Source organism: Epinephelus lanceolatus, chromosome 17, assembly GCF_041903045.1.
Source record: "Epinephelus lanceolatus isolate andai-2023 chromosome 17, ASM4190304v1, whole genome shotgun sequence".
Taxonomy (NCBI): Eukaryota; Metazoa; Chordata; class Actinopteri; order Perciformes; family Serranidae; genus Epinephelus; species Epinephelus lanceolatus.
This window is the reverse complement of record NC_135750.1, coordinates 30922145-30949374: the sequence shown is the minus strand read 5'-3', so window position 1 is coordinate 30949374 and position 27230 is coordinate 30922145. Positions and strand designations below refer to the sequence as shown.

The 27230-nt window shown below is 41.8% G+C and overlaps 2 protein-coding genes across 4 annotated transcripts; one reads left to right on the top strand and one right to left on the bottom strand.

The window, feature by feature from the left end:
* The first annotated feature begins 535 nt into the window (after positions 1–535).
* Positions 536–14806, top strand: inpp5f (inositol polyphosphate-5-phosphatase F). Of its 2 annotated transcripts, none has more exons than XM_033613485.2 (20): positions 536–1019; positions 2837–2917; positions 3440–3576; positions 4335–4463; positions 4647–4814; positions 4917–4973; positions 5338–5536; positions 5766–5945; positions 6196–6263; positions 6634–6758; positions 6865–6942; positions 7114–7234; positions 8024–8152; positions 8417–8534; positions 8643–8841; positions 8942–9013; positions 9100–9173; positions 9358–9486; positions 9588–9675; positions 9843–14806. In XM_033613485.2, exons 1-20 carry the CDS (start codon positions 923–925, stop codon positions 10993–10995), a joined length of 3402 nt encoding a protein of 1133 aa, XP_033469376.2. In that variant the 5' UTR covers positions 536–922; the 3' UTR covers positions 10996–14806. The 2 variants fall into 2 exon arrangements, with proteins under 2 accessions (XP_033469376.2, XP_078016767.1); XM_078160641.1 differs by having other exon boundaries at positions 4629–4814.
* Positions 14807–15085: 279 nt separating this feature from the next.
* On the bottom strand, positions 15086–27102 carry mcmbp (minichromosome maintenance complex binding protein). Of its 2 annotated transcripts, none has more exons than XM_033613770.2 (16): positions 26908–27102; positions 24860–24951; positions 24599–24739; positions 24426–24467; positions 24244–24333; positions 23970–24108; positions 22825–22970; positions 22552–22649; positions 22299–22471; positions 18131–18254; positions 17907–18024; positions 17640–17805; positions 17365–17498; positions 16482–16649; positions 15618–15706; positions 15086–15303 (listed from the first exon to the last, which is right to left on the bottom strand). In XM_033613770.2, exons 1-16 carry the CDS (start codon positions 26963–26965, stop codon positions 15177–15179), a joined length of 1905 nt encoding a protein of 634 aa, XP_033469661.2. In that variant the 5' UTR covers positions 26966–27102; the 3' UTR covers positions 15086–15176. The 2 variants fall into 2 exon arrangements, with proteins under 2 accessions (XP_033469661.2, XP_033469662.1); XM_033613771.2 differs by lacking the exon at positions 26908–27102 and adding an exon at positions 26775–26814.
* Between the last annotated feature and the right edge of the window lie 128 nt (positions 27103–27230).

Below are 27230 nucleotides of genomic sequence, written 5' to 3'. Positions count from 1 at the left end.
GCTTAGTTTTCCACTGAAGAGCTTTCAATGGTAAGATTAATGTCTGTATGAGGTCAGCTGCTCCCTGCCTTTTCCCTCAGAGCCCCACTGAGTCATAACTGAGAACATTTTTGCTGCCTTATTCCTAGGAGGGTGGGGACACTGAAAATGTGTGAGTGGTGTGGTTTGCGCTTTTTTTATACAAATGATCCCAAATTTAAATATCAGGAAAGGGGCTTCATTACTTTTGCTTGATGGTTGTTTTATGAATATTTGATAAATGAATATCCCCAGATTTGCTGTCAGGAAACAAAGGATGCTGAAGCTGTGACGTGCTTTCCCTGACATGATTTAATTAAAAAAAAAAAAAGCCTCATATTCTTAATTGTCACTTTCACCAGAATGGGAAGTGCAGTTAACATACGAAATCTTCAAAATAAAATAACACTTAAGCACATAGTTAATAATTACAGTAATCATTGTAGTGACTTGTGTAAACAGTGTTTCTGTACAGTACCTGTACGCCGGCGATGACGGAACACATCACGTGCCATTGTTTAGAGCAGGAAACTGTCGGTTACGTTGTGAACTGTACGCAGCAGCTGCTGGGACACCGTCTCACTCATTGATGTGTCTTTGGCTTTACTCTGTCCAGCATGACTGTGGGAAGGGCTGCTTCTCCAGTTGAAAGGGAATTTAATTACCAGTATGCGTAGAAGTGGAATAAACAAATCCGACACGCATCCAGCTGCTGCCGCTAGCTCGCGAGGTAACGTTAGCTAGCCGCCGTAGCTCACCAGCTTGTGGGGAACGAGCTAACCGTGGCTAGCCAGTCGCTCTCTGGCTAGCTACAGTTCACCTCCAAGACGTGGAAGTTGATAATTGCCTGTACCTGGCTGCCGAGCCAGCTTGTTACCGGTTTTGTGTAACGTAAAGGGACAACATGGAGCTGTTCCAAGCCAAAGACGAGTACATTCTTCAGAGCGGGGACCGTGCTCTGTGGTGCAGCCGAAAAGACGGGACCATGACCGTCAGACCTGGTATGTACTGGATGACAGCTTTCTTCGCTGCAGCCGGCCATTTACCTGAAACTACATCTTTTGGCTATAAGAGTGAAATAAACGCTATTTCTTGACCTGCCTTGAGTTGACAAACATTATGATACTGATGGTTTTGTCACCATGTCTCTGAAACACCTCAGCGGTTTAGTCTAATCTTCTACTCCTAATTGTCACCTATTAATATCTGAAATAAATGTAATCAAACAGCTCTATTTAGCCAGCTGCGTCAAAGAAAAGAAGTTGTTCGTTATAAAGGAAGGATGGAAAATATTGAATGCGCCATTCCTATGTCTTTAAATCATCGTCCTAGCTTTCATTCCGGGAGTGCCAACACCCCAAACAGACTTCAAAGTTCTTGCTTTGCTTTTTATGTTACACACTGAAGGGTAAATTTGACTCCTCAGTTCTTCTGTAGAACAAACAGACACATTACAGCACTGTGAGGAGGTGGGAAAACAGAAATTCACCTTTTATATGATACGCTTCACTTATGACATCTTAAAGTATGTAATATGCTGGTAAAGTGAATTATTAGAAAACTACAATACAATTATGGTGTATTGTAGTTAGTTACAATATACACAGGTTCACACCAGCAGTTTGTAAAGCAGCTCCTGGCATTACACCTTAGCCACATTGCTGAAGTGCTGCTGCAGCTCATAGCTGTGACAAACCCTTGATTTTATATTGAATGAAACACAGTGGACTGTGGGAATTACATATTCCCGGCTTAAGTGGAAGAACTGCTGAACTAAAAGAGAAGTTTCATTAGTCACCAGAAGGCAGTGCATGTTCTCCTCTGTGTCAGTTGAAGTTGTATGGCTGTGCAGCCATCCTGAACAGGTTTTTAGTTGCACCACTCTTTCATTATTTAATTGGAAAAAGGGTTTCCACTCCTCGCTGGGTTTCCACTCCACTCTCAAGCTCACAGTGAAGTCTTTCCATGATATTACACCTTCTGAGTGAAAGTGTGGTATTATTTGTTAGCATTGTTGTATTTTGTTTTGTTCCTGTGAGACTTTTCCTGTGGGGCGCTTTACAGACTGTTCCTCTGTACATGAAATGTTCTGGCTGGTGGAACAGGAAGAGTCATTGTCTGAGGCTGCCTACAGTTGGTGTACTCCACCCGTAGCCACACCCCTCACACTTTTCCAATTTCCTCCCCTCTGATGTCTAATCCCTCACCAATGCTAGGCATTCCAGTTTTTCTTTTAGTTATTGAGTCTGTGCGTTGCTATAACTGACCTAAGACTTGACCTGCTGTTTTAAAAAAAGAAGACAGGCTAGTTCTTTTTGTCTCCAATCAAATCACACTTTTCTTCAATAGGCACTTTCAACACTAGACAGTTTTAGTGTATCTGTACTTTTAATGCAAATCTGCAGGAAGAATGACAGATGTATAACACTGATACAGATTTAGTGGGATCTATGGGTTGTTGCAGCGTTTACCCCAGCTGCAATTTCTAGATCAAGTCTTTGAGGTTACACATGTTTTACTGGGTATTAAATATAACTTTTGGTATGGTAACAGGAAATCACCCAACCACAACTGTGAGGTACTTTCTGTGTGGTTAAGCTCTTTGTGTGACTATTAAGCTTTTTCTGACACTAAAGGTGCACATACTCAAACCTTTCAAGCAATGACCCGAGGCCTCAATAAACAAAGTGGCCTATCTGACTCTATCCTAGCATGTGTAGTTTTTGACCCTGGCTGCTTATCTGGCCTCAAGCATATCTTGCTGAGTAGTCCTGCTACACCACTGTTGTGATGTTTCATCTTAATGTTTCTATTTCAGCTACAGACCTGTTGTTAGCTTGGAATCCAGTGTGTTTGGGTTTGGTAGAAGGTGTCATCGGAAAGATACAGCTTCACACAGGTAAGTGGAGAATGAAAATGTCACCCTCAGCTGTTTTTTTTTTTTTTTTTTTGCTTTTGCACAGAGCACACACATTCTTCCCAGTATTTCCCATCTGTGTGCAGTGGACACTTGAGTTACCAAATCATCCGGTGCTAGGCATGTTTCTTACTCACCATGAAATGTGTGAAAAAATGTGTTAAAGTACTTTGAGATGTGTGTAGTTATGAAGAGGAGTGAGCTAAAAGCGATGATTCAATTGATGATAATTCTGATTTTGTTGATGGCTTGCCTCTGTGGGCCTCAGGGTAGAAAGTCTGAGATTATACCCTCCACAAGAAAATATATGAACAGTTATATATTATTCTAATAATTCAGGTAGATTAACATGGTTTGTGTATTTCTTTACCAGATGTCTTGTGATACCTTATTAAAAATCTGCAGTTAATGGCTGGTGTACAGCTGGTTTCTTCACACCTTTCAGAATGTGAGGAATTCTGCACCCATGACGCAACTCCCCCTTCTTCTTTCTCCTCTTGGCAGACCTTCCTCTGGGCCTTGTATTAATCCGTCAGAAAGCACTGGTAGGCAATCTACCAGGCAACCACAAAGTCTACAAGATTACCAAGATAGCTGTCATTCCTCTGTCTGATGAAGAGCCTCAGGAGCTTGAGCTGGAGGTGTGTACACTGATGCTGTAATGAGCCATGAGCAGCGGTGTTCATGTACTTCATGTACTGTTTTTAATTATTGCACTCAGCTCTCCTGACGATGATTCTAACAGTCCTTGTGAGGACCCTAAATTGTTATTTTATGTGCCCAAAAATACCCTGTATGCGTCACCGTATGATTCCTCTCTGATGGGCTGACAGTGCTGCAAAATGAGTTGTAGACTTAATATTATTATTACTATTATTAAAAGATGTTTTTATTTTCACCCAGACATTTAGAGTGAAAATTAGATGCAGACATTTGATTATTGTAATAGATAACAAAGGAAGTTGAATATTGCTAAGATTTCAGTCTTTCAGGGGAGCTTCATGGATGGTGAGACAGAATATTTTCAAGTGAGTAAATATTGAGGAGGATTGTTGCTGGATAGGCTTTTAGACCCCATCCTGTTGTACATTGTGCTTGTACTGCAGAATGATCATTCCACCCCTATTGTGCCTAGAAATCCTATAGATCAATGTAGCTGTTAGATTGTTTATGAAAATGAAAACTGCGTAGAGTACTGTATTGTTTTGTGTTTCAGTTTTTGGCTGTTTGTAGCGGGTAGTAATAACATTTTTTTGTTAATTTGCTGTTTTAAGAATTTAAAGGTGGTATTAAATTCAGTTATAAAATCCTCGCCAAATTGACAATTTCTTTAACTTTATAAATATCACCACCATGTGCATGTACTTGCATACATTTGATAGAGGATCCTCTTTTGCAGCTTTGCAAAAAGCATCACTTTGGAATCGACAAACCAGAGAAACTGGCCCAGTCTCCCGACGACTCAAAGTTTTTGATGAAAACCTTCAGCCAGATCAAATCTAATGTAGCTGTGCCGATCAAGAAAAAGGTATTTTTTTGTTGTCCACTTCTTAAAAAATGTTTTCTGTCATCCTCAGACCGACACTCTGCTTTTCCTATCTTCGGGGCTTTTAAGGGCTGTGAAGTTCTTGAGGGATTTTGTTTTCTTTGCTTTTCAACTTACCACTCTTTTCTAGCCACACACCCAATCCAGTATTCCCCTGCCTTCCAGGTCAAAGAAAACAAAGAGAAGGAGCGTCTGGAGAGGCGGCTGCTGGATGAGCTGTACAAGATATTCATGGACTCAGATTCCTTCTACTACAGCATGACCTACGACCTGACAAACAGTGTGCAACGCCAGGGAGACTCGGATAAATCCGGCTTACCCCTGTGGAAGCAGGTGTGGAGAGGAACACGTCTCACAACTTGTTATATTTTACATATTTATACAGCAAAAACCCTTGAATGTGTGACTGACAGTAACTTTTATTCTTTGTGAAAGGTGGATGACCGTTTCTTCTGGAACAAACACATGATCCAAGACCTTATTGACCTTCAGGTAAATTATTCTTCCACACAGAAATAAGTTGGACAGTTACCATTTCTCTCATTTAAGAGTTCAGTAAATATACTTTTCTTCCACATTTGATTCATTGACAGTTGCTGCCATAGTGTTTTTCTTTACACTTGTCAGCTCTGTGAGCATAGCTGGCTTTGCTGTGTAAGCAACAGTTGCATGTGCTGATAATTATCAGAGCTTTATCAGGAGAGTATGAAAATACTTGGTGAATAAAAGGTCAACGGCTGAGTTAAGAAAGATTATCTACTTGGGATACTTGGTGTAAAGTGCTTCCTTATCAACCTAAAAACAGCATGTTAATCTTCTTGTCCTTGTGTTACTTTTAATTCTTTGAATGCTCCAGGTGCCAGAGGTGGACTTCTGGGTGACACCAGTCATCCAGGGCTTTGTACAGGTGGAGGAACTGGTGGTGAACTACAACGAGACATCCGATGACGAGAGGAGCAGCCCTGAGACTCCACCACAGGAGATCACCTGCGTTGATGACATACATCCTCGCTTCACTGTGGCCCTGATCTCCAGACGTAGCCGTCACCGTGCAGGTAGAGCTACGCTTACTGTCAGCTTGGCCCAGAGGAAGATCATGCCTGAACTCTGATTCAGCCCAAATATATAGCATATGTTTTGTAATTAAGACTCATTGTTGCAACTTCCAAATAGGGTTTCTTTGAATAACCTGGCAGACAATTTAGTTTTTATACTCTTCAAGTGAAGCATGATCTGTCATGAATAACCTGAATAGTGTTGAAGTATTCTCCCTCTCTCCCAAAGGGATGCGGTACAAACGCAGAGGAGTGGATACCGAGGGCCGTGTGGCTAACTATGTGGAGACAGAGCAGTTGATCCATGTGCACAGCCACACTCTATCGTTTGTGCAGACTCGTGGCTCTGTGCCTGTCTTCTGGAGCCAGGCAGGGTACCGCTACAATCCCCGGCCACGCTTAGAGAAAGGTCAGCAGAAATATGTTATCTTGCATTCAGTCCTGTAAAGAGGGTTCCTTAGAGGCTTTGTTTGAGTATCATGGGCCATGCACTTCCATTTTTTTATATAACTGTAGGTGAATTAAAAACTCTCTTAAGAAGACAGCAATTCAGTCTCCAAACTAACAATGATGTAAACGTTTGCTAACTAGATTTCTTGGTGTCTTCATACAGATTCTGTTATACTGAAATCATTTGTATGCATATTTTTCTGTTTCAGAGGAGAAAGAAACAATGTCTTACTTTTCTGCTCACTTTGAGGAACAGCTTAAACTCTACAAGACCCAGGTGGGTTTGCTTTGCCAGAGCGTATGCTTGGATATGTGCTTAGCATAGTTATTGATTACTTGCGTGCAAGTAGTAGTGGTAGTTTTTTAGGCTGTGTTAACAAAGGTGTTGCTGTTGAGGTGCAGAGAGAAAGATGGTGCTTGGATGTAGCAGCACTGTTATATAAGATTTTGAAAAGCTAAACTATTGGCTTTTTAAAAATTGCAAACTTAAATGTAGTCAACCATGTCCATGTCCAAGGTGCCACTAAAAGCATCAGTTTCCTTCCTCTAACACTGAACATCACAGTGTGTTTCCACAGGAAAAGCTTAGAGGGGAACATTTGTTATACACAAGGCTAAATGACAGCACTCTTTATTGTCTTCTTCAGGTCATCATTAACTTAGTGGATCAAAGTGGACGGGAGAAGATAATTGGCGATGCATATCTGAAACAAGTCCTGCTTTACAACAACCCAAACCTCACATATGTTTCATTTGACTTTCACGAGCACTGGTAAAAGAAAACACTCTCCTCAGCAACTTTTTCATGAATGTAGTAATTCTTTTTATACCACGCTGCATTTACTTCCCCTTTATGCTTCTTGTATCCTGTTTCTCAGCCGAGGTATGAAGTTTGAGAACGTGCAAATACTGACAGATGCTATCTCTGATATCATAACTGACATGAAGTGGGCCTGGTAAGTGTCATGCATATTATTTTCTAATTTTAATTCCAGGTTTTCATAGGGGCATGTTTTGTTTTGATAGAAAACAACAATTAACTACTAGTAGGTTGCAGTGCATATTAGTAATCCTGTTTTTATTGGGCTGTGAGATTGTAATCCTATGAATGTATCTATTTCTGTCAGGGTGGATCAGGCCGGAGTTATATGCAAGCAGGAGGGCATCTTTAGAGTCAACTGTATGGACTGTCTTGACAGGACCAACGTGGTCCAGGCTGCTATTGCGCGGGTGGTGATGGAACAACAGGTGAGAATCAGTTCTTGTGTGGATCCAGGCAAAGAAATGAACTTACATTTCTCACAGCACATAACATTTGTTATTATGTAGGTCTGCTGTACCTTGTAGGTGCTGCTTTCTTAATGTAACTTATTTTTTCCAATACCAGTGACCTTTTGGACTCAAAGTTATGTTGTTTCTTATGAAATTGCTCAGAGTCCTTAGTGCATATATAAGTAAATGTCATTCTCCTGGGTGCCCATCAAGTATGTAAGGAACAGCAATAATTAAATAGTTTTTCTGGGATAATACACATTAACAACTTTGCTCATCCTCATCAAATGTCACCATCACTTACTTATTTTATGACTGCTTTCTAAAACTAGGATTGCAAAATGCTCTACCAAAGGTGTGAGCATGATTCTCCAGATTCACTTGGCAAAATGAATGTTTGTCTCTGTTAGTTTTTTTGCAGTTTGCTTACAGCTGATTACCGGCATCTGCATGTATTTGCTCATCAGATCACACACAAATGTCATCTGTGATGCTCGTACAGAACAGATATCAGAAACAGATCTTGAGTGCACACCAACACAACCACAGTTTATTCTCCCAAAATATGTTAAGCTTTCAGTAAAATCCAGCTACACCACTCATCTTGGATTACATTTAATGAGCAAATATAAGTGTAAATTGATTTAAATAAATAAAGGCTGACCTTCTCTACTGATGAAATGTAAATTGAAAGCGAGACGTCATCATGTACTCACATTTTTAAGAGCATCCCCGTAGACAAAAATGTCTCTTGTGTTCCTGCAGCTGAAGAAACTGGGCGTGATGCCTCCAGAGCAGCCTCTGCCTCTCAAATGCTACAGGATTTATCAGATCATGTGGGCCAACAACGGAGACACCATCAGCAGACAGTATGCTGGCACAGCAGCGCTCAAGGTAACATAATTGTCTTTGCACACACGTTCACGTCTGAATCTCTGTTTGCTTAAACAAATTGTAGTGAAGCGTGCCATCTTTTGTTTTCAGTGGATAGTCAAAGCTGTTGTGACGCACTATTTCTCTAACAGTAGGAGTCATAAATTAACAGAGCATGACATATGATTAATAGGGACTGAGGGTTTTTTTTTTAACTTCAATGAGACTAAAATCACAGAGGCTCACGAGTCAAAAGTGTATTCAACAAATTATGATTGGTTTTAGGGAGATTTCACCAGGACGGGGGAGAGGAAACTGGCTGGTGTGATGAAGGATGGTGTGAACTCAGCCAACCGCTACTATCTGAACCGCTTTAGGGATGCTTACAGACAAGCGGTCATTGGTACGGAAAACAGACGCACATCATAGCTGTATATATGTATTCATACACAGCTTGTCCCAAAAGTCTGTCCCTAATTGACTCTTCTGAATCCTCTGCCTCTTCCTGCAGACCTAATGATGGGCCTGCCAGTGACAGAGGACCTGTACTCCATTTTCAGTAAGGAGAAGGAGCATGAAGAGAAGGAGAAAGAGAGCCAGAGGGGAGCGCAGGAGCAGGTTAGCCTCCTGCTGCAGACATACATGCAGCTTCTGCTGCCTGATGATGAGAAGTTTCATGGAGGGTGGGCCCTCATCAATTGTGACATGAGGTTAGTTTCTAGCTGCCTTGCCTTTTGTACTATTTATACTGAGTTTCTATTAATTGTGGAAGTGCTCTTTTCACGACACTGTTTTCTCATTTCCCACTAGCCTTGTTGATGCAACCAACAAAGACGTGGATGTGCTGCTGCTTCTGTCTGACAAAGCCTATTACATTGCTTAGTAAGTCTGACTTTAAAATGTACCCACATTTTCTTGTAGAAATTGTTCTTATTTATTAATTTATGTTTGCATTTGTTTTGTTGCAGCTACGATGATGAAGCAGATAAAGTCAACCAGTACCAGCGCCTCAATTTGGAGGGTTTGGAAAAGATCGAAATTGGTAAGAAGTTAAGACTCAAAAGAGAAGTGAGGGTTCTCGTGCACTTACTGAGTCACACCACACTTCCTAAAAGTGTGCTTAACAGTTTCTCAGTAACCTTTTCAGCAATATCTGTGCTCATGATTCATACAAGGAAAGCACATCACTAAAAAATGGAAGTTATAAGTTGTGTTCTCTCTTTCAGGTCCCGAGCCTACACTGTTTGGGAAGCCAAAGTTCTGCTGTATGCGTTTGCACTACAGGAGCGAAGAGACGAGTGGATACTTTCACACGCTGAGAGCAGCAACACGAAATCCTGAGGATGACGGAAAAGGTAGGATATAATTCTTTCAGTTCTTAAAATGGCCAGAAAAGGATACATGTAGATCAAACTCTGCAAATACTGATTGAGATTTACATTGTGACATATTCCAGACACATTACAATGCATAGCTGAGATGCTTCGCATAACTAAACAGGCCACAGGACTGGACCTGGTTGTGGTTGAAAAGAGGCTGGAGAGGTGAGTACTAACTTGTTGTCATTAACATGATTAGCATTAGTGTCTGTCTCGTTTTTGTTTTACATATTTAATTGAAATGAAAATAAACATTTGCGGCCATTGTACTTCAACTTTTAACCAATGACAAGAGCTGTGGGTGGCGTACTTATTTTGTATCTGTGTTACAGGCGGCAGAGTAAACCTCATGAGGATATAATGGGCATCCAGAACAGACCTGCTGACCATGTCCAGGGTAGTTCTGGTCTGGCACAGGGCAAAAGCTTCCTCCTCAACAAATTCTCCTCCCTCAATCAGAAAGTCAAACAGACCAAGACGAATGTGAACATTGGCCCCTTCAAGCCACTTGGGAGGCTGGGCAACTTCTCAAAGCCTGATGTAAAAGTCAATTTCCTAAAGCCAACTATGCATGTCAACCTGTGGAAGTCAGACAGCAGCTTGGAGACATCAGATAACCCTGGCACAGGAGCCCTAAAAGATATCGGTGATGGGCACTCTGAAATCTCTGATGATTCTGACTCCTATAATTCTGACCCAGAGCACCCGTGTGCTGGTTCTTTAGAAAATGTGGACTATGTGCTGCCTAGCTGTGGCATTGTAGCATCAAACCCTCGACTGGGAAGTCGCTCACAGTCTATTGGCAGTGTGGAGCTAAATATCCCCTCTGTTATTCGGGTCACAGGCTGTGATGGGAAGCAGGAAAGCCCCTCTCAAGTCAGTGATGACAAGTCCCCAGGGGCTGCCTCAGTGGCTGAAGAAGCCATTCTGATTGACTTTGGTACTCCCATTGATGCCTACTGCCACCAGTTTGTCCACGATGCGCAGACCAAACCTGTGGAGGTGTTTGGAGAGCTGCCACAAGCTGCTGTCCCCCCTCTCAACCCCGCGGTGCCTGTGCAAAATAAGACCCCAGCAGACACAGACAAACAGCCAAGCTCGGAGCCACAGCCTGAGCCCCAGCTCCCCAGGCCGTCCCAGCTAGATGTTGACTCCACTACCTCCGCTTCCAACCTTCTCACCGTCCAGAAGCCCAGCTCTGCCGCCTCAGGAGGCTCTCAGAGGAGTCTGTGTTCACAGCTGGAAGGGAGCCTTGGCCCGTCACCTGCCGACAGCAACGGCAGCAGAGTGGTGTCCCCCTTTGCCAAGATCAAGAGCTCCATGGTCCAGGTAGCCAGCCTCACCCAGGCGGGACTTACCCAGGGCATCAACTTTGCTGTGGCAAAGGTACAGAAGAGCCCGGAGCCAGATACTGTCAATGAAGCCCAAGAGAGTGAGCTGAAGGCAATGTTTACACAGTGCCAGACCAGGATCATTCAGATCTAGTGCTTTCCTTGTAGCAGGATTTTGTAGTCGTACATCGTGTAAAAACTTCCTGTATGGTAGCAGTAGCAAAAGCTTGCACATAGCGTCACTACTCGGCCAAGAAATGCGCTCCTAAATTTGCCCTTTAGTTAAACTTGCCCATGTTAGTGATGGCTCTTGTACAGAACTTAGACATATATATTTAAGCCCAATATGACAGTGACCATGTTTACATGCACATAATTATGGATTCCCTTATACTCAAGAGAGCACCTACTGTCCGGTCCAGTTTTTTGACATGAGGGACTTTTAGCAGATATCCCTTTTACCATGCAGCATTGCACAGTGTCAGGTATTTAAAAATTAATTGCTGTCATATTCCTTTACTATAGAAAATGCAATAGGGGAGATTCCATGACATTTTTGATGTAAATGTCTTAGAATACCAGTACTGAGTACCTAGACTGAGCATAAAAATGGTATATGGTCAATGTTTATGTGTTTGGGGACTCTGTTACAATACCCATATTCAGTACAGCACAGTACATTTGATTGAGATAAGTGTATGTCCATTTAAATTATAAATCACTCCACAAATATTGCTACTGTTAAAGTACAACTGCACGATATGCGAAACAAATCATACTGTGATTATTTTCACAGATATTGTTCTTGCAATATGAGTCACAATTTTAGTGGGAATGGTAATTTTTGCATTTCATTTTTACAGAAAAAATATTTAATGTGATTTTTGCTGAGGTTTGTACCAAAAGCATGTTCCCTTGGGTCTGCAAAATGATTTGTAGGCCGAGGCATCTCTGTAGCGCCACAGTGCTTCATTTATAATGGCATGTTGTGACACCTTTTACCTTTTATCAAAAAGATTGCAGCACGTGTGATGTGGATATTGCACTTGGCCATATTGCGATTTCGATAATATTTTGATTAATTGTGCAGCCCTTGAAGTAAATTGTTCTCTTTAAGTAGTTTTCTTATCAAAGTTCAAGTATATTCTCATTATTATTACCTTAAGAGTCAAATGACAATACATGAGAGGATGTTTAGGTTTTCAAGATGTTTTAAACTCATTTTTTTGTGCATGTAAACATGTCACTATAAGTCTGACATGTTACTTTACCCACAGTGCTTGCACGTGAGGTTAACGGTAACTGATTTTGACATGGCAGGTAAACATTAATTGTATGTCGAAAGTAGGGATAGACCGATATGGATTTTTTAGGGCCGATGCCGATACCGATTTTTTTCCATCACCCTTAGCCGATGACCGATTATGAATTGCCGATTTTCTTGAGCCGATATTTGGGGCCGATACTGCTTTTGCTCCCTCAATTTACATAAAAAAATGACACCATGATAACAAATATTACAGGTCTCAAGTTTAAAATAAGAAACATTTATTGAACAGTAAAAAATACTAAAACAAGATGGAAAGTTGAGGTAGAACAGGTAGAATATTATTATTATTATTATTATTATTATTATACATTTAAATAAAAAAAAAGAGTTCAGTGCTCTTAAATCTTCCAGTAATGTCTTTATAAAATAAACAAATATTTAAGCTGAAGCATAAATAAAACAACAACTACTGTACACAGTAGGATTCAACAGCTTTGTTCAACTTAACCACATACTTTCAAATGAAAAAAAGTGCCAGGGAAAAATAAATCCGCGAACCCACGTGCGTATCGGCCGATGCCAATACAAGTAAAAAAACTCAAATATCGGCCCGATATATCGGCCAGCCGATGTATCGGTCTATCCTTAGTTGAAAGACCAACTTCGACTTTATCATGTACTGTACGTCACCCTGTATGTGCAGGTCACGTATTGGCATTTGTGATATAGACCTCGTAATAACCCTCAATTTGTAACAGTTGTTGTAGAATCCGACCAAATACTTTTTTGTGATTGCTGAAGAAGGACAGTTCTGTGTTAACTATTACCCTTTGTATAGCTGTCAGAATCTAGCCAGACGACATACTGTACGTAGCTATCCTATGTAATATCAATGTTGTCAAGTGTAACTTAGAAGATATACTGTTAGAGAAATAATGACTACACAAGACCTTGGTAAGAGTTTCCTGGTTGTTGATATGTACAGTGAGTATTGTATGTTTATCTGTTCCCTGAGTAGAGCCTTCCCTTGAGCTTTTTGTATTGATGGCAGGGTGGCATCTTAATACGTTCAAAGAGGTATGAGCATTATATTTTGAAAATAAGGCCCAGTACCATCATTGCTAACCAGGAACAACCAGAAAACTACTGGTTGGAGTTGTTTTTGATAGAGAAATGTAACTAAAAGCAACTATTCTGCTAATGGTTGCATTAATTATCTGAGGGTTTGTTTGAACTGAGTCCTCGGCCAGCGTTGTGCATTGATGTTGCATGTTTGACAAAAACAGAAGAGTAGCATATAGTAGGTATATATGCAATTGCACCCATCCAATTATTAGGACACACTGACGCTTTATGCACTCCCCAAACTGAAAGCATATTTGCCTTAACAGGGAATTGAAGTGGGATTATGTATATCAGGTATTTATGGCAAAATCTACCTTTTTAAGTCCATCCTTACATGTTACATTTGGTGTACTGTATAAAAGATCATTATCAGGGTTACTGTACGTCATCAAGCTTTATCTTGGGATATTTCATCCAGTGGCGCACATACATTCTCCATGGAAACGAGCAGGTTTTGGAGATGTAAGCAGATTGTTGGGTGTATGTACTGTACAGTTATGAGTGCGTTTGTGTGTTCGAGCATCCCTGCTGCTGCTGCTGCTGCTGCTGGTATTTAGGAGTGCTCACTTCAGAACCCTGGTTATATTTATGTGCTATGAAGCCGTAAACGTTGTTATATTATACACATTTTTCCGTTAACCTCCAGAAGTGAGGTTTTGCCTCATGAGTCATCCGTTACACTCTACAGTTGTTGTCATTCAGTAAAAAAATGTCCCACATGACCTCCAGAGGAAATTATAATGGCTTCTTTGTCACACTGCTTTGTATATGGGTGTCTGTTTATGATAAATAATAATAATCTGGTTTGCCTTGTGCTGAAATATCCCAAGATCAACAGTCACGTTTCATATTTTGTGTTATATTTGCTTGTTTTCTGCATTCAGCTTGCTCACCAGCAGATAAGGAGTGGGATGCTTGTATATTGTGTCTGACTATTCTTGTGTTAAGTGAGATTGTAGCCTTGGCTGTTTTGTGGGTGCTACATTATAAAGTTATTGAACCTGCTGATAGTGTGTGGTACTGCCAAAGCTTTAAAGTAATAGCTGTAATGCAGAGTTTTAATGCAGAGGGTAAAAGGTGTTTTTTTTGTTTAACTTCCCGCAGGATTGCAAACACTGGAGCAGTTCTCAAGCAGAGCAGAAACTTTTTCTGTCCTATTCTGGCTGTGTTAGGCTAAAGGAACAGTCATCCTCAACATTCCCGATAGAGACCACAATGCTAGAGTATCTGGTTTTTATATGCAAAAGCTGGCAGTTAACATTTGATCCTGTATTTGCTGGGTGAGATTTTTCTCTTTTCCTTTCATTTTCACACCAAGTGCTTTTGCAACCACCTCCTCATTTGTCGTCAGTGGTTGTCCTCTCCTCCCATTAGGACCATGACAAGTTATCATGTGACTCGAGGTCTTAAAGCATTTGATTTGCACTGTCTAAGCACATTTTCCAGCATTAGCACCATTTCATCTTAATGTCTGTGGTCATGTCTTTCCTCCTTACCAACTGACTGTTGTCATTGTTTTCCACGGTGTACTGAGATTGTATTGTATATTAAAGTATCCTATTTATTCTTATCCTCTTTGGGGCGTGTTACTTGATAACAAAGTGCACTGTACACTTTTTGTCTAGGAAGATATTCCATTGGAATAAAAAATATGAGTGTACAAGTCTTGCATGAGGTTTATTGTCAAATCCATTAACAGGAAGTCTCCATGCCAGCATATTAAACAGTTTGCTCTTTATATGCTGGTTAGCTGAATGTAAACTGGCTCAAGAAGAAAAAGCATTACAAGAAATATTATCTGCAACTTAGTTTGGTAAAAAAAAAAAAAAAGGAAAAGTTGAACACAATGTGAACTATGACATATGAAAAACATCTTTATTACAAACTTTTATTACGTATCAAAAAGAAAAACAAAGGCCATCTGTTTTCTATCTCTGTGATCATGGCTCGTTGCCGTTGACACACTTGTGCTGCTCCATCCGGCTCGTCCGCAGCATCTCGATGTGTTTGGCTCTCAGCCAGCTGTCTCTGGACAGAGAGGTCTGTCCCAGGCTCAGAGACAGCAACCTGCAGACACAGTCACAGTCAGCCTCTCGAAATACTGTGATAACATTTTAGTTTCCTAAGACACTCTTTGAGACAAACACTGAAGTTTAAGTATTTAACGACTTTTTTATTTTGGTTGCATTGACCCATGAAGTGATAATCACCCTGCTTATGTCATATCTGGCATTTCAGTAGTTGGTCATAATGGCTCGTTGTGTTTGTTTAACACTTTGCCTTTTAAAGAAGGCTTTACAGGCTGTTGTTGTTATTCTCACCAGATATGAAAGAAAGAAATGCCAAGTAAAGGAGCTTATATAAACTTAATCACAGCCCACCTCGCCACAATGAGCATCCTGTGGAGGTCCTCGGCAGTTATGCTCTGGGGGTCATCCTTCCTCATGTCTACAAAGTCATCCTCAACTGACTGAGGACAACAGAAAAGGACAAGCAGTTAAAAGACACTCTACAGATTCCGTTCTGGGCTACTGTAGTAACAACATGGCTGACTGCAGATATCAACGGCTCATTCTAAAGACACGAGAAAAAAAAAAAGATTCTTGTTTGAGGTGATGATAAACTCATAAAGGAATAGTTATCAGTATTATATTCCATTTCTGCCAATATATCCCCCTAAATCCTCCACACTGGACCTTTAACTGGTGCTGAACAATTAACTGGATTGTTTTCACTACATGATGCATTGATTTGATTGATTTATTTTAATGTGAAATGTAAAAACACCCACAAAGTTGCTCTGCTAACCATATTAAACAGATTGTACTTGTATTTTTAGAGTTGTATGTATTTTTACCGGTTAGAGGGCTTTGTAGCCATGTGTAGAGGAAAAAAAAAAGATCAGCTGGGTAAAAATAGAGATGAGCAGCACAATGGCTGCATGGCTTCTGTGGTCAGTGTAGCTGTTTAAGTTCATTATAATGGACGCTCTCTGCAGGGGTATGCTGCGCCGCATCTGTGCTCCATGTATTTCGGCCGTTATGCACACAGATGATAACAGTCTGGTCATTAAACAGATACACACGGGGCTGCTGAGTACACGGATGAACAACTAATCTGCAAGCAACTAGTTCCAAGTTATACTGATGTCATTTTGTGCTCTTTCCCCAGATGGTTGTTGCCCCCTTGTCACTTATTCATTAATGTGCAACTCATCTCAGGCTGAAGATGACAGCATGTCTCACCTTTGTCACTTCATCAGAGATGCTGTAGTCTAGCAGCCGAGCCACGCTCAGGTACATTCTGAACTTGTTCAGCTGTGACGAGGCCTGTGGATGCATGTGGATGCTGCTGAGATACTCCTCCATGTGGGGTGGGGTGACCTGACACTGTAGGTGGACCTGGCAGTCTGACTGTGAAGTTACAGAGAAAGAGAAATATTGACACTGTGCTGGAGAAGAACTTTGTACAAAGACAAGCTATATGCATCTCTAGTTTTTGTGGTGTTGCTATGCAAAAGTAAGGTCTGCCTGTGGTGTGTGCGCCTAGTTTGGCACATCTTCAGAACTTAATAGCATGCCAGACAGGAGCAAAGCCTTGGTGAGCTGACCGTGAAGCACTTGATCAGCCTGCCCCTACAGCTGCTCATCAGCCGATAATTGTTCAATGTAAACACAGCCACGCACTCCTGACTTCTAACCAACCCTGGGAGTTGTTTACAGCAGGCTGCCCTTCACTGCAGGACTAATAGATGGCCGAGCCTGACGCCTCTCCCAGAATTGTTCCTGTGGCACACAGCTGCCGCCATGGCAACCTATTAGACCAACACACAGGAATAGCACACAGCACATTCCTCGGGCTGTTCGCAACCGACTGAGACCCGAGCTAAAGCTGCCGACTGGAGAGGTGGCTGCAGCCAACCAATGGCAGCTGAGATGACAGCGTGACGCCGGCTGGAAACAACCTCCAGCGTCAGACATGGCTTGTCTCATGAGAGGCTGAAGGAAACCTAACCCCTCCCCGGCATGGCCTGGGAGGGTGGGGGGGTGTTGGAGGGGAGGAATCAGTGGGTGGGTAGGGGTGAGTTTTCGTTCTGCGGTTGCACGCCTCATCCCTCTTTGTCCTCACCGGCAGCAGCGAGCGGCCCTCTGACACGATGAGCACGTTAATATTGCAGGGGAATTCCATCTGGTGGTAGTTAAAGTCATAATCAACCTTCTGCCACGAGATCAGGTTCCCCAGGGCAGTGACGTTACGCACACCTACACAACCAAAACAAACACACAGAAAAAGATCCAACCTGGTTAGTGTCAGTCAAATCATACTAACGGTGTGTACAGCCTGCAGGGAGGGCATTAACTGTCCTCTCAGTGTCATCCTCTCCTGGTGTCTGGAAGCCTCACCTGTCGTGTCCAGCTGTCCCTGCTCCAGCTTGGTTTCATCCAGGAAGAGAGAAGTGTTTCTGGCTAGCTGCAGGGCTCCACTCACTAGCCGGTTGGCCACGTAGTCCTTCTTTGGCACAAACCGCATCTGGTTCATGTTCTGGAGGCTCATGCCCAGATAGTACGACTGCAGGGGAAGGACAAAACCTTTCAGTGTCTTTCATTTCAATCAAACATGCATAAACCTAGCAGTAGTCGCAGTTGCTTGGACTGATTAAATTCACTTACAGAAGGCACGAGCTGCTGGATGATCTGATAGAGGCGTTCAGTGTACGAGGCAATAGTAGGACAGCCACTCAGGTTCAAGGTGAACTTGCCCAGTGGGAGAACATCCCGTCTACTGTACCTGCAAGACGGTCAACCACATTGAAAAAATTAAAAAGCTTTGTTATCAAGAAGCCACAAAACAAATACAGTTAGGTTTCTGCTTAAACATTACAGATTGCACCTACACGTTAGAAATGAGATGCAGAATAAGGTACTCAGCAGCCAGGGCATCTCCCAGAAGGATGTGAGTGAAGTATGTGAGCAGCTCTGCCCTGACAGCGGCCATCTCGCTCAGGGTCGAAGATAAAACTGAGAAGGAAGCACAAAGAGTTAAAATAAGTCCCTATGGCGACTACAGGCATGTGTGCTTTAAAAGCTTTACGGGGGAAAATATTCGCTGCATTATTCCTCTTCTTGAACGGCTTTACAAGACACATAAACTTCTACATAATGGCCCCTTTTTTCTGCTTCCATATACAGCTGGAGGGCAACATGAAAATGTGACTGTAACTAAGATGTGTGTTGCCTGTTTGTTTAAAACTGGGTTTTTAAAATAGCTGCATTCAGTGTGGCACACAGACAGCACTAGAAGGCAGGACAAAAAGATAATCTGAGTCAGGCTGTAACTAGTGCTGTCAAAATTAATGAGTACATTTTTGTGATTAATTTGAAAAAATTGAATGCATTTTTTAAAAATTAACACAATTACACAGCTGCATTTTGTTTACTCTGTGGCGGCTGACCAACATAACAATGTGCTGCCAAAGTGAACCATCATGACTAAAACTGTTGTTTTCTAAAGTTGCCTGATGGATCTTTGAAAAAACAAAGTAATTTGCATAAAATCCGAATTTAGTTACAACAGAAGTAATTTGTCTTTGACATGTCACCTCAAAGCAAAACACCCTGCTGAAACTACAGGACGTCGCTGTTCTACAATACAGCAGTGTGGTATTCATTGGTGAATATCCAAAGTGCAAGCGCAAGATCCTTTCCATGTCTTTTTTGTGTGTGTCTCTTTGTAATACTTTGGTGTCTCCTGTCTCAATTCAGAGGTTTATCAGATTAGAGGAGCAGCCACTGCAGAGGTGGGTGAAAGCAAACCTTCTGTTGCTGCCATCGCAGCTGTTTTCATTTAAAGTAGGTTGAAAAAAAAGGTAACGAATATATATATATATATATGTAAACAGGAATTCACAAACAGTTAAGTTTTCACTTTCACTGCACTTGGCGATCTGCCACTCCACCTGTGCCCAGACTACGCTCTGCACTCCAAGAATGTGGTGCTCTGAATAACCGATCGGTATATATATATATATGTACAGTACAGGCCAAAAGTTTGGACACACCTTCTCATTCAGTGCGTTTTCTTTATTTTCATGACTATTTACATTGTAGATTCTCACTGAAGGCATCAAAACTATGAATGAACACATGTGGAGTTATGTACTTAACAAAAAAAGGTGAAATAACTGAAAACATGTTTTATATTCTAGTTTCTTCAAAATAGCCACCCTTTGCTCTGATTACTGCTTTGCACACTCTTGGCATTCTCTCCATGAGCTTCAAGAGGTAGTCACCTGAAATGGTTTTCCAACAGTCTTGAAGGAGTTCCCAGAGGTGTTTAGCACTTGTTGGCCCCTTTGCCTTCACTCTGCGGTCCAGCTCACCCCAAACCATCTCGATTGGGTTCAGGTCCGGTGACTGTGGAGGCCAGGTCATCTGCCGCAGCACTCCATCACTCTCCTTCTTGGTCAAATAGCCCTTACACAGCCTGGAGGTGTGTTTGGGGTCATTGTCCTGTTGAAAAATAAATGATCGTCCAACTAAAAGCAAACCGGATGGGATGGCATGTTGCTGCAGGATGCTGTGGTAGCCATGCTGGTTCAGTGTGCCTTCAATTTTGAATAAATCCCCAACAGTGTCACCAGCAAAACACCCCCACACCATCACACCTCCTCCTCCATGCTTCACAGTGGGAACCAGGCATGTGGAATCCATCCGTTCACCTTTTCTGCGTCTCACAAAGACATGGCGGTTGGAACCAAAGATCTCAAATTTGGACTCATCAGACCAAAGCACAGATTTCCACTGGTCTAATGTCCATTCCTTGTGTTTCTTGGCCCAAACAAATCTCTTCTGCTTGTTGCCTCTCCTTAGCAGTGGTTTCCTAGCAGCTATTTGACCATGAAGGCCTGATTGGCGCAGTCTCCTCTTAACAGTTGTTCTAGAGATGGGTCTGCTGCTAGAACTCTGTGTGGCATTCATCTGGTCTCTGATCTGAGCTGCTGTTAACTTGCGATTTCTGAGGCTGGTGACTCGGATGAACTTATCCTCAGAAGCAGAGGTGACTCTTGGTCTTCCTTTCCTGGGTCGGTCCTCATGTGTGCCAGTTTGGCTGTAGCGCTTGATGGTTTTTGCGACTCCACTTGGGGACACATTTAAAGTTTTTGCAATTTTCTGGACTGACTGACCTTCATTTCTTAAAGTAATGATGGCCACTCGTTTTTCTTTAGTTAGCTGATTGGTTCTTGCCATAATATGAATTTTAACAGTTGTCCAATAGGGCTGTCGGCTGTGTATTAACCTGACTTCTGCACAACACAACTGATGGTCCCAACCCCATTGATAAAGCAAGAAATTCCACTAATTAACCCTGATAAGGCACACCTGTGAAGTGGAAACCATTTCAGGTGACTACCTCTTGAAGCTCATGGAGAGAATGCCAAGAGTGTGCAAAGCAGTAATCAGAGCAAAGGGTGGCTATTTTGAAGAAACTAGAATATAAAACATGTTTTCAGTTATTTCACCTTTTATTTTGTTAAATACATAACTCCACATGTGTTCATTCATAGTTTTGATGCCTTCAGTGAGAATCTACAATGTAAATAGTCATGAAAAAAAAGAAAACGCATTGAATGAGAAGGTGTGTCCAAACTTTTGGCCTGTACTGTATACATATATATATATATATATATATATATATATACACACACATTCCAACAGTGCTCCAAATGAACAGTAAGGGTTGTGCCAAAGTGCACTTTGGGGCTATGGGTGTAAGATCACACCCAATGTGTTTGTGTGTGTTTGTGTTTGTGTGTGTGTGAGTGTGAGTGTGAGTGAGTGAGAGAAAGAGAGAGGGAGAGGAGCACAGTTCCAAAAATAGAAAATCAATATGTGGCAGCGAATTCTGATATCACGCTCTCACAGGGATCATTTGACGTCTGTGAGTAATGAAAGCTACTTGGGCATCACAGCACACTTCACTGATCAAGAACTGAATCTGCAAACGTTTGCACAAACTGTGAGTCAAACAGGAGAGAATATGCGCTTTAAGTTAAAAAATGTGACTGTATTATACTTATATTATAATGTATTATAATGTTTTGCAGATTTGCTTGATAAATAACATTTTAACTGATTTTTTTAAATCACTGATTAATTTCATATTGACAGAATAGTAGGTTAGCTGACGCATCATTTCAGCACCTAATTTAACATCTGCTTTTTTATACGTAAAGAGTTGAACTCAAATTGAACTCAAAAATAACAAAAGTATCATCACAGTGCATTAACGTAGCGTTGTGTAGCATCAACACAGTGTACATAGCACGATAAGGACAGAGCTCAATATTTAGATTTATAATGATTTTTGACTCAGCTGATTTTTTTAAATCTTTTGTAGCAGAGCTGCTTGATTAATTTTAAGGCCTTATATGTAAACTCAAGGAAATAAGCACCAGTAGGGATTGTTTTTTTTTAGGAATTTACATTTTTAATTTTACTTTATAAGCACTCAAAGTCAAAATGTGTTTGTCTACAAAAAGGACAAAGCTTTTGCAGAGGCATCACTGATAATATTCATAATGTAGGCCTGTTAGATTTGATTTTCTGTTTACAACAATAATCTAGTCAGAGGAGTTTTGATGTTTACTCTTCCTCTTATGGGATGAAAACACACATGCAGTTCCAAATGTAACATGTTCAACACGTATCAAAACAACCTGCCATCAGGTCTTATTTAGCAGCACATTATGCAAATGAGATAAATTGTACCTCGGCTCACTTACATGTGTGTAATAAATGTGGTGGTGCAATATGTTGACCTTCTGATGGTTATTCACAGCAGGCTTAGTAAACATATTCCTAGATTTCCTCTGACAGTGGGATCAGTCAGGGTTTGGAAACTGTTTTAATCTTGTAAATATCAGCACTGATGTAGTGTGGTAGGCTTCTATTCAAAAATTAGGTTGAAATATTCATGACTACTGGCATCTACATTTATACAAAAACACACACACACACACACACACACACACAGGGGAATAAGAAAACTCTATTAGTCCTTACAGGCGCTGTTGTCCTCCAAGGTGGCGGAGGGCAGCAGGGGGTTGTTGTGTGGCAGTGGCCTGGCGTAAAGCATGTGGAGGCGGGGAACGAGCGAGGCTGGCGGGCAGTGTACTCTCTGCTCCTCTGCTGTCTCCATACACTCTGTGGGGTCCAGGAGGGACGAGGAGGCGTCTCTGTGAGGACACGCCAAGAATTAGCTACAAGCACACTGATCACCAGCAGGGGGGAAATTGAACTGAATGAAGTGTCATACTTCTCATCAGCCAGAGCGCTGAGAGCAGGGCTGACAGAAAGGATCCCAAAGACTTCTAGTGCGTCGTTTAGTTTAAAGCTGTCCCAGTCCTCGTACACCTGCCAACAATACGCACTATTTAGCCTCTGTTCTACACTCAGAAAGTCTGCCAGGAACAGTCTCTGAAATCACCTCTTGGAACAAATGTTTGACGAGAGATCTGTCAAGCAGCAGGCAATGAAAATGAGGGGATTAGAGAAAAGGTACCAAAACCCTGTTAGAGACATAACACACCTTGACTAGGCAGGAGGGGCCTTTCTCTCCTGGTAGGGGGAAGTTGAGGTCGAGATGGGAGGCAGATGCCGTCTGGCTGGAGGGAGCTTCTGTCTCCTGACGCTTACAATCACCATTGCCGTGCTGTTCTGTGGGACTTTGAGGACCTGAAGCGACAGAATGAGCAGTGTGCATTTATGACAAAAATGGTTTGATAATCTATGATGTCAAATACATTTCAGGTGGGTGATAATCTACATCTTTGGCATACAAACTGTCATGGGAACAAGGCAAAATACAAGACTCATGTCTATTAAAACACTTCTGACAGTAGTAAAACACTGAATGGACGATGCCTGCGTTTGGCATTCTGCTCCACATTCACTTTAACAGCAGCTCAAACAAGTAGGGCTGTAACGGTTGGTGTTTTTGTACTGAACTGTCACATTACAAAGGTCATGGTACAGTGCACGAAGAACACACGGTATGTAGACTGATGCACGTAATGTGGAACCAAAGTTCACAAGCACGAGTACTGCCTGGAAACTGTTAGCCTTACGCTATTAGCAACATATGCTGAGGTTAGCACAACAAGCAGATTGGCTTTGAGTCAGTGACATGATGAAGAGTGTAAATCAAACACTGGACCCGCCTGCAGGTTCCCGGTCAGCTGCGAGGGCAACGGAGAGAGTTTTGTGCATATAGCAAGGAGTCTGTGTTGGCAGTGCTCCACCATTGTAGGGGATGTGAATGGAAACATATCCAATATGCTAATGCACATTTGATGGAATTGTTGAGATGTGCTGATTACTGAGACGATAAATGTTTGGGTGCTTTCCATGTTTAAATATAGCAAAAATGGAACTACTTATAACACACCTCTCAAAGCACAAGTTTTATTTTCTTATTAACTTATGTATTATCAATTTCATAGTATAAGAGTTGCTTTTCTGTTTTATAACCTGTTGTGTGTTTGGAATCTTTCTTATTTTTATACTGGAATATTTCTGACACTTGCACTTCTGTCTTTTAAAAATAAAAGACAAGAAACTGATCCTTATGCATTCCTTTTTTCCTTACTGTGTCGAACTCACACTGAACCATGACTCATAAACCGGGGTATGAACCGAACCCTCACCTTCCTGTACCGTTACACCCCTACATACCAGTATGCGGCTCCCTCTGCTTCTGCGGCTGTGCGTCCATGTCGTCCATGTCATCGTCTTCCTCGTAGCTGCGTTTCTGTCTAGTCGGTGCATACGAGGTGGAAGGAACCACTCTTGCTTGGCTGGAGCTGGCATAACTGTGCAACAGTATTAAGGACAACTAGGGAGCAGTATTCAAAAATACTTCAACACAAGTTGTATGCCACAAAGAACACATAATAAAAATCTAGTTTGAGGAGCATTTCCACGCATACTGAGAACAAGATGAGGATATCTCTTTCACCCAGGGATTTTCTCCAGGGATTGGCACACAGTAGAAAGTCTGTCTTTCTGCAGTCACAATGTTTTTGGAGTTAAAATCCACCTGGAGATAAAACATGTGTCACTGTTAGCAAAGCTGAAGCTGAATTAAGGTATTTATGGATCTCCAACGTGATTTAGTAAAGGGGGACTTACCCCACATTCTGTCACATCTTTGTACTTCCCACATCGCAACACCTGGAGACAGTCAGACAGTAAAATAAGATGATGACATTGAACACATTATCAATGCAAAAACATGCACTGCACACACAGGAGGGCTGTGCTTATATGATAAGCTGCACAGGAGAGGACGAGGAAGAGCTTACTTTAGCCTTTGTAGATGGATCAACAGTGTCATACACTCCCATGTAGAACTCAGGATCAAACATGTCTTGGATTAAGCAACGAAACTTCACCAGGCTGTTGGGCTTCAGGTAGTGCAGAGGGACATCGTTCAAAGATGGGACCTGCACCAAAATGAAGGTGGTTATCATTTGCAAGTGCTGAAACTGGGTGTGACATCGACATTTACAGACATCTTTTCCATCTCTGTTGAAATTAAAAAAAGGATCCGAGAGCTGCATTACCCAGGTATGAGCGTCCTTCTCTTTCAGATGATCTTTAAAGAATTCAACCGCCTTGGCTTCCCATCCAGAGCTAGGATTGTTCTGGGAAGCAGCTAAAATAATCAACAAGAGCATAATGTTATTTATCATTTACAGTAGGAGAATAATAAATTGGTCATTATAATTACAGAAAATGTTGGCTTTGAGAATCCCATTAGTTATGTTTTATTTAGTTTGCATTAGATAAAAGATCACACACAGATCAGCCACAACATCAAAACCACTGACAGATGAAGTGAATAACTTTGATTATCTTGTTACAATGCAACAATCTATATGGAAAACCTTGGGTCCCAGCATTCACGTATTCATGTGGATGCCACCTGATACACTCCACCTAATAAAATACCATTAAATGGTAAATGGACCTGCATTTGTATAGCGCCTTTCTAGTCATCTAGTGACCACTCAAAGCGCTTTTTACACTACGAGTCACGTTCACCCATTCACACACACATTCATACACTGGTGGCCGAGGCTACCATACAAGGTGCCACCTGCTACTCAATTTTAACACACTCACACACCGATGGAACAGCCATCGGGAGCAATTTGGGGTTCAGTATCTTGCTCAAGGATACTTCGACATGCAGCCTGGAGGAGCCTGGGATCGAACCGCTGATCTTTCGATTGGTGGACGACCCGCTCTACCTCTGAGCCACAGCCTCCCATTACAGAAGACCAAGTACACCCCCTCTTGACAACAGCACACGCTGATGGCAGTGGCCTGCCAGCAGAACAACATACCATGCCACACTGCAAAATCATGGCAAAGAACGTAAAGCGTCAACCTGGCCTTCAAATTTCTCAGACCTCAATCTGATTGAGCATCTGTGGGACATGCTGGTACCCCACCTCATAACCCACTGGACTCAAAAGATCAACTGCCAACGCCCCAGTGCCAGAAATCACAGGACACCCACAAGAGATCCTGTGTCCATGCCTCGACAAGTCAGAGGCTGATTCAAGGAGTCCCCACCATGAGCTGGGGGTACCTCTGGGGTATGAGAACATCTCATAAATCCTCAATCAGATTGGGATCTGGGGAATTTAACAGGTTTGTCAACACTGTGAGGTCTTTGTCACATTCCTCTGGCCATACCTTAACAGTTTTTGCATTGTGGCATGGTGCATTATCCTGCTGGGGGAGCCACTGCCATGAGGAGGGTGACTTGGTCTGCAACAGTGTTTGGGTGGGTGGAGTATGTCAGGTGGCATCCACATGAATGCCAGGATCCAAGGTTTCCAAGCAGAACATTGGCTTGTACTAATATGATCAATATTGTGCCAGTGGTGTTTATGTTTTGGCTGTTCGGTGTACATACAACTTAGGAAGAAATTAAAACTTACATCCATTTGACCCCATAACCCACTATCATACAAATGCATATCTGTATTGTCCACTTTATTTAAGAGTGAAAATGCATCACATTGATGACTTTTTCAGGACATATATAACTTCAAAAATACTTCAACTACTTCAAAAATTACTACTTGCTTCAGAAGGTGGAACAATACATTTTAAATTAATGATCAGAGTTAGGTACCAGCTCTTTTTACTAGTGAATTAAAGGAGCTAAACTGAAAATCACTCATATTATGACAAAGGCATAATACCAAATTACAAAACTTCTGACGCAAGTACTAAAAATGTCTGTATCCAAACCAATTCAGTGCACTCACAGAAGTTAAGACAACTTTAGGATTCTTAAAGGACCCGTGAACGCCTCATGTTGTTGGTTTTCAATTTGGCTGTGTGCATACAGGTCCTCAGATAAAACAGCACACCCAGCACATTCTCTAAGTGAAAACACTGCCGGTAAAAGCTGCAGCACAGCGGCGTTAGCACTTACAACCCACACATTAATATATTTACCGTTTCTGAAGGATAGGAACAGCATATATCTGATAGCATGCGCGTTAGCATGATAGTTAGCCACATAGCTAACTAGCTAGGTTCACGCGTTAACGTTAGCTGTCAAGGAGTGAAGTTCCGGTGTGTCTCTTACCAAACATCCCTTCAACAACACCGAGAGGGTTGTTTATCCAGTCGTGTGTGGAAGGCATCGTTAGCCACTGATACTTAAGAATATAAAATATATCAAAGTAAAGTCTCTGTGAAAACAGTATTTTGTTGACTTTCGGCACACACAGGATGGCAGAAGTGAGGGCGGGAAATTTGCGTCACCAGCCGGAGAGCGTAGTTCGTTTGCTGTGTGTACAGGAACCAACCGGAGCACGGAGCTATCACTCTGGCGGACATACACACTGTACTTCAGCGGACTGGGTGTTTGATTTGAAGTCGTTGGTCTAGTGAGAAGAAAAATATTTA